Genomic DNA, 9,574 nt, shown 5'->3' on the forward strand with positions numbered 1-9,574 from the left:
TCTGGGGATGTCCCACTCAGAATTTTGCTAGGTTAATGACTGGACCAAAGACAACAATGCTGCTTAGTATCCTATATATTTTTTTCCTTCTAGCTGAGATTAAAACAAGCTCTAGTTCCCAGAATTTCATATTAATGTATCTTAGATTTGTGTGTACTAGAAACCCCATTTTGAACTTACAAAATACACATATGAAATAATACAGCTAATCCTTGCATTAGCTTCTAAACCCTTTGTAAAAACAGAAAGATAAAAGGAATGAAAGTTTCTATTCTTATGGAAGAAGCCCCTAAAGCAATGAGGGGAAGAAGGCTGTGGAAATATTAATAGTGGGAAATAGTGGATAGAATCTCAGGTCATCTTAGACCTGCTTATTCTTCTTTGAAATATGAAAACAGAAGAAACTAAAGAATATGACTGGTGTGATTGATGAAGATGCTGAAGATGAGCATTTTATAATGGGAAAAAAATCAGATATGAACCCTAAACTGGCTAATTTTGTGTTTAGACAATCTCCCAAACAAAGAAATAACTGAGGACCAAGAATGCTTCAAGGAAAAGATAGTTTCCTAACCCTCACTATAAAGCTCACCACTAGAATGATAATTTCCTAAATACTTTTTAATCATCAGCCAATCAATCAAATTAATTGAGCTTGACATTAATTATATATTAAAATGAGTAGGTGCATATACTGGTGGATGTGTGTGTGTAAAATTAGCATATGTTTATGTATATATGCATAATACCTATATGCATCCAGTAAGGTATCTATACATTTCCCAAATATACCCACGTATTATTTTAGCTACAAAATGAGTAGGTGTTTGGTATTTGTTGCATTGGATATATGCATTACAATATGTCAACACATAAACTCTTAGTCTTTTGATTCTGGGGTTTGGAACATTTCCCTAATGACTAATTGACTACTAGTTTAATTGCTCATCTAAATAAATGAATATACTAGTCTTGTTTAAGAACTCAAAGTGCTTTTCCAAAAGAGAGGAAAATAAACTGAAATTTGTGATGTTGAACAAGTTAAAGAATTTCCTTGGCTATTAGAAGTATATCAGAAAAGATCTATTCTTGTGATATATTTCTTGTACCAAAGACTCATGGCAAGACAGACTAGTATAAAGAATTCAGTAAACATGCCTACTAATTTAATCTCTGCCATTAATTAGCTTTATGGTGTTTGACAAGGCACTACACTATCATATGGCTCAGTGTCATCCTCTATAAAGGGAAAAAATTCTGTCTGGTTTATAGAGTCTATATGAAGAGCAGAGGTTGACAGAACCACATTCATTTTAATTTAGAACTGGAAGAAATCTTAAAGATTCTTGAATTCAATTCTTTTACACATGAGAGAACTAAGATTCACAAATTTTAAGTGACTTGTCCAAGATCGAAAATATAGTCAGTGGCAGAGCCCAATGTAGAGCCCAGATGTCACACTTTGCAAGGCAAAATCATTGAAATGATAAATGTACTATATAAAGTAGGTAATATTACCAACTGTGTGTCATATATATCTTCTCCCTCCTTCCAAACTGGTATTTAAAGTTTGGCATTTAAGCCTTGTATTTAAAACTTCCCTATCTCTGATGATGGCACCACCATCTCCTAACTTTGGAATTAGTTTTGAATCTTCCATATCCTTATCCTAAAACATGACATCAAAACAACTAGAAAACCCTGTGTCTTCTATCCTCACAATGTAGAGAGAATTTGTCTTCATCTTTTGACTCACGCAGGCATCACCCTAGTTCCAACTCACTTGCTCTCCTAATTGGCTTTTCTGTCAGATGTCTCTACCATTTTCCATCCATCCTTTATACTGCTACCAAAAGAAGCTGCCTAATGTAGAGGGTCTAGGTGGCTCAATAGATAGAGCACCAGACCTGGACTCAGGAAAATTCATCTTCATGAATTCAGTTTAGGCCTCAGACTAGCTGTGTGATCCTGGGCAAATCACTTAACCTTGTTTGCCTCAGTTTCTTCATGTGTAAAATGAGCTGGAAAGAGAAATGCCAAGCCACTCCAAGATCTTTGCCCAGAAAGCCCCAAATGGAGTCATGAAGAGCCATGTACAACTGGAAAACATTTCAACAATAACAAAAGTGTAGAGAGTCATTTTCCCCTTTTATTTAAAAGGCTCCTTTGGTTCTGAATTGGTTAAAGGGAATGATGAAATTCCTTAGCCTGGTATTTAAGAATCACCAGGATCTGGTTAAAATATATTTCTACCTTTATTTTACATGAATCTTCTTCATCCAGGCTATATTCTAGCTACAATGAACTACTATTTGTTCCCTGCTCCCCTAGTATGGACTTAGTGTCTCTGTGCTCACAAGGGTAATGCCCCTATAGAACTCATTCCCTCCTTATCTCTCTCTGTTGAAATTCTCTTTTTCTTTCAAAGCCCAGCTTGAGTATAGTCTCCCCCATGGAGCTTTCCTTTTCTGAGTCTCTCAGGTATAAGTGATCACTCCCTCCTCAGATTTTCCTGGAGCACTATGCCTAGATCTCTGATTTTCTCTCCATTATCCACTCTCCATCTCTACTCTCAAAGCTTCACATTGTATTCTAGATCATATTTCTTTTTGTAGATGTCATCCATCTATAATTAAGCTGTATGTTCCTTAATGTACAAGATAGCAATTTTTTACCTCTACATCTTCAAGGCTTAACAGTGCCTTGTATATAATAGGCACTTAATGAATGAATGAATTGCTTGAATTAATCTAATATCACATTAAGGGAATGATGGATAATAAAATAAAATGGGAAAAAGACTACTGGATTCAGAATTGGAGGCCTTCAGTCCAAATGTGGACTCTACCAGTTACTATACACACACCCTTAGACAAGCTATATGTTTATTAACTTTCAGTCTTCTCATCCAGTGGATAATAACAATAGCAAAAACAATAGTATTTATGTAGCACTTTAAGATATGCAAAGTGCTTTACAAATAGTATCTAATTTTATCCTCACAGAAACACTGGCAAGTAGGTACTGTTATTAGCCACATTTTACACTGAAGAAAGTATGATGAAGATGAAATGGCATGCCCAGGGTAACACAGCTTCTAAGTGTCTGATGAGGAAGGATTTGAGCTAAGGTATTCTTGCCTCTAGGTCTAGCACTCTAGCTAGGTAGTTCTGTAAAATGATGGGATTGGACTAAATGCACCCAAGGTCCCTTCCACTTTTAAATCTATGCTCATGTGTTGATACTTAAACCTTACTAGAGATGACTACTCTTGCTTAAGCTCTTCCCTGAAGAAAACTAAAGAGTAAATATTAAGTGTATTTTTTCTTCATTAATTGGGTATCAATTCTTCCCATATTGTTTGGCTGTCTGGGAAATTACAAGATTTTCAACTGGCTCATGGTACATACAACTAAAACTCCTGATGTCTATTTAGTGATGGGACCCCCTGTAGTATAAAAAATGAATTTAGGATTTTAAAAATACTTTTGAGGGGTGATATTTCAGCTATGGTGGTATATTCTCTGGGGATATCCAAGGGGAGTAATGTGAAAAAAAAAGAAAAAACAGGTTGAAAAACTGAGAGCTACTGCTATAAATAACTTCTGTGACATCAATTAAGATGTATATGACTCTCACAGAATAATTATTTGCAGTAAATTCTAAAAAACATTGGTATGTATTCCAAAAGCCTATTGCAAGTTTCTGAGGAATGTTAATTTGTTGAACTGAAAGCAAGGTGAATTTTAGGATGCTAGGCTATAAGTAGAGTAGATTAGTAGATATTGGGGAAAATATGTATCATTGCAGTAAGGGTCAGAGGCAAAAGAATAATTTCCTAACCAAAGGTTCTCCATTTCTCTGTCCATTTCAGTTTTAAAAGTGTTCACCTCAAAACATGGTGTGATAGCTCTAAAGCTTTGGAAGCTTTCCATGATACTCTCTTTAATTTCTTCATTTTAATTTTATCTCATCAGTGTTAATAAATATTCCCCTTATTGGTCTGAACAATGCAAAGAGGGTGTAGAGGTCTCTGTGAAAAAAATAAGTTTCCTGGAATGATGAAAATGTAATTTTTGGGAAAGGGATCATCTAAAATGCCCATGATGTTGATACCAAAAATCATAGAAAAGATCATAACAGAGATAACAAAGCAAAAAATCCTGCAAGGCTTCAAGGTGACTTTTCAGACAATCAAAGTAGACACAAATCCAAGGTTATCGAGTAGATTTAGTGGAACTTTTCAATGTCATAAGCAGTCAGTCACTATCTTCAAATGACACCACATGTTTCGTAAACTATTCTGAATGAGAGAACAATAGCTATCAAATTCTATGAACCATATTTTCTAACAAAAAATTGTGCAAATAAGGATTAAATCTTGAATATAACTTTTAACCTGAATAGGAAGAAGCACTGCTGATTTTGAACCAAATTGCTTCCATTTTTAAGGTTATAAATTCACAATACTCTCTACCCTAATCCTCTTTTCTCCATCTCACTTCAGAAACTACACTTCAGGTGGTCAATCTATCAAAGAAAAGTTTCATTTAAGGCTGTTTCTAGCCACTAGAACACTGAGGGTTCAGGGATATCTAGGTGGGCAAAGAACTACTGATCAGTCCTTCGGTGCATTGAATTTGAAGTCAGAGAACATGGGTTCAAATCTCAACTCTGCCCCCAGAAGACTTTTAATAAGTCACTTGATTTATCTAGAATTCATTTTTCTCCTCAGTAAAACCAGAAGGCTAGGTTAGAGGACCCATAAGATCCCTTCTGGTTCTATATCTATGATCCATTGAACACATTCTTTAACTGAATATGTTTTTTTGCTGTTATAAAACATAAAAATTTGAAAAACCAGGTGACTTACCCAAAATGACTGGCTAAATTCATGGAAATGCAAAAGAGGAGGAGGTTTTTGATCATGACAAAGTTAGAAAACATTCCATTGTCCATTCCCAATAAGAATAATAAGTGAAGTGGTTGAATTTTGGGGGAAAATGCTCCTTTCCACCTTGATCCTTAGGCTGGAATGAATAAAAAGAAAAGAACATATGCCCATGAATGTCTCGGTGATAAACAGCTTGGAACCAACCACACTGCAAAGACTCATTTTTTAACTCTTCATAAATAAAGAAACATTAGGATACATTTTGGTGTCATCATACAAGTACAGTTCCATATTCCCTCCCTCATGACTTTCATTTTCAGAAGGCAATAAAATACAGTACAAAGAAATTAGCATAATGCTTTATGTTTTTCACTTAAATATAAAATAAAATGCAGAATCATGCTTTTGATTTTTTTTAAACCATTAACCCAAAATAGTTCATTTTAATGTCTTACTCTTTGTTCAAGTAATAATTATCTAAATGATCCTCACATTAAATTCGGGGTATTTTCTGAAAAAGTGATCTATGCATCTATTAGTATCTGAATTTTTCCTTTCAAAAAATAACCTCCCTAAGCCAGCTTACTCCTTTTACTGCAAGGTGTCATGAGAAATTTTGGGGAAAAAGGACAAAGGTCACTTTTTTTGGAACAATCTAAGGAGAAAGATTGCTCTAATATAATAACTGCTTATTAGAAAGGTTGCCACTTTCTTGGATGGCTGCCTCAATGCCTAAATAACCTAATAATTATTATATTTTGGAGAAATCTACTCCTCGGCTCTGTTCTGATCCCTAATTAACTTGTTAAAGAATCGGAGGCTATAGTTCTCTCCTTTTTCTTGATTAAGGACTCTGATCCAGGCAATGTGCTTTTCTTCGTGCAATCCAAATCAACACACATCTGCACATACATGCAGCCTGCCTGTTTTATTGTACTTTGTTCCTGAGAACCGCTGATGCCAATTCCCCCAAGTGAGGGGCCACAATAAAGACGTTAAACCTAAAATGCTAAAAATACTTCCTCAAGCGCCTACCTCAAGGCAGATTTAAATGCAGAAGGTCTCCAGAGTCAGAGATCACCTATACCCTGCCTTTTCGCCTTTGGGTCCCCCTGTAACTGGCGTAAAACCAGGCATATAACAGCCAGGGAAGGGGAGGTGATGAGAAGGAGCAGAAAAAGGGGAGAACGGGGGCTTCTTTCTCTTCCAGCATCCTCTGCACTAGGTGTTGGAGGAAAGAGGTAAGGCGCCCCAGGGGGTCTCCAGATCGCTGCGTAAGCTCTCTAGCCGGGAACACCATCCTCGTGTGAGCCAGGGTGTGTGGAGGTGGGAGGGGAGCGGGAGGAGGATTGCGGAGTGGGAGCACTGTATGCACTCCAGCCTTCTCTTTTTGCTAACTCGACCCTTGCTTCTCCCTCCTAGGGAAATTTCACTGATCTTCAGATAATCTGCCCCACCTTTGGATTCTCCCTCACCTTGGCTTTCTTTTCTCACTTCCCTTCCCGGTTCCCTACCTCTTTCCAGGTCTCCCTTTTCTTCTGCATCTCATTGACTTACTCAATGTTATTTTATTCATAGGCTTCCCTCCTAGCAAATCTCGGGTCTCACCAATGTGCAAAGGGCGGGTAGAGGCTCCACAGCCAAAGCCTCTGCCAATTGATCCGTGGTTAGCTGCCCCTTTGGAATCGCACTGCAATACACCAGGCTGCACCTAGTCCCAGCCTCCCAACCTCAACTCTTAAAAAGCAAGCAAGCCAAAAAAGGGAAAACTTACCCAGATTCCCCGAAGGGAGGGCAAGGGAAGGGAAAGAGAGAGGTAGACAAATTCAATAAGCACATACTATGGGCTAAGCGCTGGGAGAAATACAAAAGATCAAATAGGCAGTTCTTGGCCATAGCCCTTAGCGCGCTAAATACACCTCTACCCCCAGCACTTTAAACATCAAGGGCACTGGAGGCGGGATGGGGGTAGGGGTGAAGGGGGAGGCGAGAAAAGATTAGTATTTTCAAGATCGACGACCCCTTCTAACAGTACCCCTCCCATCCTTTTCTCCCTCTGCAGCTGCGGTCTCTGGGTTGGGGGAGGTGGGCAAAACAACCCCTTTGGAAGCGGCTCCGCACCTCGGGTAGCAATCCTACAGCTTTATACTCCTCATTCAGGGCAGGCTGCGCTGTCCCCTGTTCTATCGCTCTTCCATGCCTACCCTCCCATCTCAGGGATGTGATTTGCCCCATGGAGTCTGGCTAGGCAAAGTTTGCTCTCTTCTCGGGCCCTCCCTGGCACCGGGTTCCTTCCTTCCGTCAATTCCCTTCTCCCTCGACCAGATACTGCTCTGCTCCAGGCTCTGGGCACTTCCCGGTAGAAAAGGCGACACACTGTTTGTTCCCTCTGTCTGGGGTCTGTCTCTCCCCTATTCAAAAACACTTCAGCCAGCAGTGGCCAGGCTCTCTCTGTCCCAAAGGGTCATTTGTTCCCGTGAGAAGGAGGCTGAGAATCCCCTTCCATCCCGTGCCCTTCCCCATCCTCTCCACCCCGTTCGTCTCCTCCCCATAGGGTCGAATCGTGTCCCACCCCCGCCCCCCTTCAAAATCTCCCCCACACTGAGTCCCCCACCCTCCCGCCCCGCTTACCAACTGCGCTGGACATGGGAAGAGAGGTTAGTAGATGTTCTGCAAATTCCTTTCTCTCCCGTTCCCCGCCCCGTACCCTTTTGCTCCCCAACTCGAGGTGCCTGGTGCAGATATCTCAGTTGTCACCAACACATACTGAATCTCTTGAAGTTCCCACCGCTTCCCCAAGTGGAACGGGATGGAGGGAGGGTACGCTCACCCGCTCTCTGCCTTGGATCCCAAAGGCTCCCTCCTCAGCTCCTCCTTCCAGGATGCACTGCTTCCCTCTTGCAGATTTCTCTCTCTCCCTCCCCCCCCCCCCCCCCCATATACACACATTCTTTTCTCTTTCTCTCCCTTACCTCTCCTAAGCATCCACATGTCGTCTTCTTAGGGTAGCGTAACGTTTGGATGCAGCTGTATCCCAGCAGAGGCCGCCACACACTCAACAAATGAGCTGGCAGGCCAAAACTGTATAAAGAGTCAGATCTCTTTATTAGAGGAGGAGCCAGGAGTGTCACCAGTAAGTGCTCTTTGGGAAGGGTTCGGGTACCTCTTTTTAAGTGAACTGATTGTCTTGAGTAACATTTTTGACTAAGTCTTCTTATGATAACAAGTAGTGGATATATGTAGGAATGAAGGAAAGGAAATTCACTAGTTGTGAACTGAAGCTGTCACCCAGTCAGACACTGCAAAGATCTTACTAGTAGCAGAGGCCAGAAGGAGGCCATTGCGACATGACAGGATGCTTGCCCAAGACTTCCCTAAAATTTAAACTATCTTTTTTTCTCAGATTCTACTACCTTCTTACAGACACTATTCTGTACTTCTGAATCTGAGTCAATAAAATACAAGTTAATAAACACTTTTTCTGCTCCTTAAATAGTAGTATTTTATTAACTCCAAGACAGGTAATAAAGTTGACCTGAAATAGAATCCTTAGTAGTCGGTGGTCATTTTATGTGATTTGTGGTTTCCTTACTTTCCTGTCTCATAAAACTGAGATTTCTACAGTAAGAGGATGCATGAAAGTAACCCTTTCATCAACATTGGGGTTCAGGGCACCAAAAGGTCATGAGTCATAGCAGCTTTTGCTGCTAACATGTTATAAAATTAAACAAGCTATTTAATCACCTTTTGCCTCAGTGTTCTGACCTATAAAATGGGAATGCTAAATGAGTAATGCTTGCCTCCTGCCTAGAAAATGATGGACAAAGGGAAGCATACTAAGAATGATGTGATAAAAGGGAATATCAAATGAATATAAAAGATTCTTCTCAAGAAATTGATTTAAAGTGCTCCCATATATGATCAAAGCCCTCAGAGTTATGAAAGCAAAAATGGACACCCTTTGGCTCTACAAACACTTGGTAAAAATGCAAACAACATGAAAAAATGTTCCAAGATTATGCACGACTCTTCAGCATTTTTATATGAGTTTTGTGAGGAAAATGTTTTTGTCCATTGCCGACATTACAAGTGTAGCTTATGTTATAGAAAGGCAGGGTTTTTATTTTTGTTTTGTTTTGTTTTATTTCAATGTGAAACAGCAGTAGATCTTTTATTGTATGTTTAATAATCTATATACATAAAGCAGTGCACTTATCAATGTAATTACATATTCAAATAAAATCCTGTAATACTTCAGTGGCCTTATTAGAAATGCATGCCAAGAGCAGAGTGTACAAATATTAATGTCTAAAATGCACAATCAGTGCCTTTTAAGTTTACATGTATTTACAGTATGCAATAATTAATATGTATTAATGCCATATTAAATTACTTTGTAACCAATGATGGCTTTGAAGGCCTCCCAGTTCTAAAATTGGCAAATAGAACAGTTGTTACTTTCTTCTCCTTTTAAATAATTTTGGGAGTGGGTAATAGAGGGAATTTCCTTGCCAGGACTTTACTAAGCAAAACACAGGTCTGGACCAAAAAGAAGAAGAAAAAAAAAGAGTAGACCTGTGTGTATGTGGAATGGGGGTGGTGAATGAAAGAATGAATGAAAAAGGATTTTTTAAGTGTTTAACACATGTTAGGCACTGCTAAATGCAGGTACTGTTAATA

At 39.1% G+C, this 9,574-nt stretch overlaps 1 protein-coding gene across 1 annotated transcript in view; it reads right to left on the reverse strand.

The window, feature by feature from the left end:
* The window catches only part of GABRA5 (gamma-aminobutyric acid type A receptor subunit alpha5), a 106,582-nt gene extending 98,641 nt beyond the window's left edge, over positions 1-7,941 (reverse strand). Inside the window, exons 1-2 of the mRNA XM_072614582.1 lie at positions 7,867-7,941; positions 4,874-5,030 (exon numbers count right to left, since the gene is read on the reverse strand). Coding sequence (XP_072470683.1) covers positions 4,874-4,959 — 86 coding nt within the window. The 5' untranslated portion in view covers positions 4,960-5,030; positions 7,867-7,941. The remainder of the gene's footprint in view (positions 1-4,873; positions 5,031-7,866) is intronic.
* Between the last annotated feature and the right edge of the window lie 1,633 nt (positions 7,942-9,574).

This window comes from Notamacropus eugenii, chromosome 5, assembly GCF_028372415.1.
Source record: "Notamacropus eugenii isolate mMacEug1 chromosome 5, mMacEug1.pri_v2, whole genome shotgun sequence".
Lineage (NCBI taxonomy): Eukaryota > Metazoa > Chordata > Mammalia > Diprotodontia > Macropodidae > Notamacropus > Notamacropus eugenii.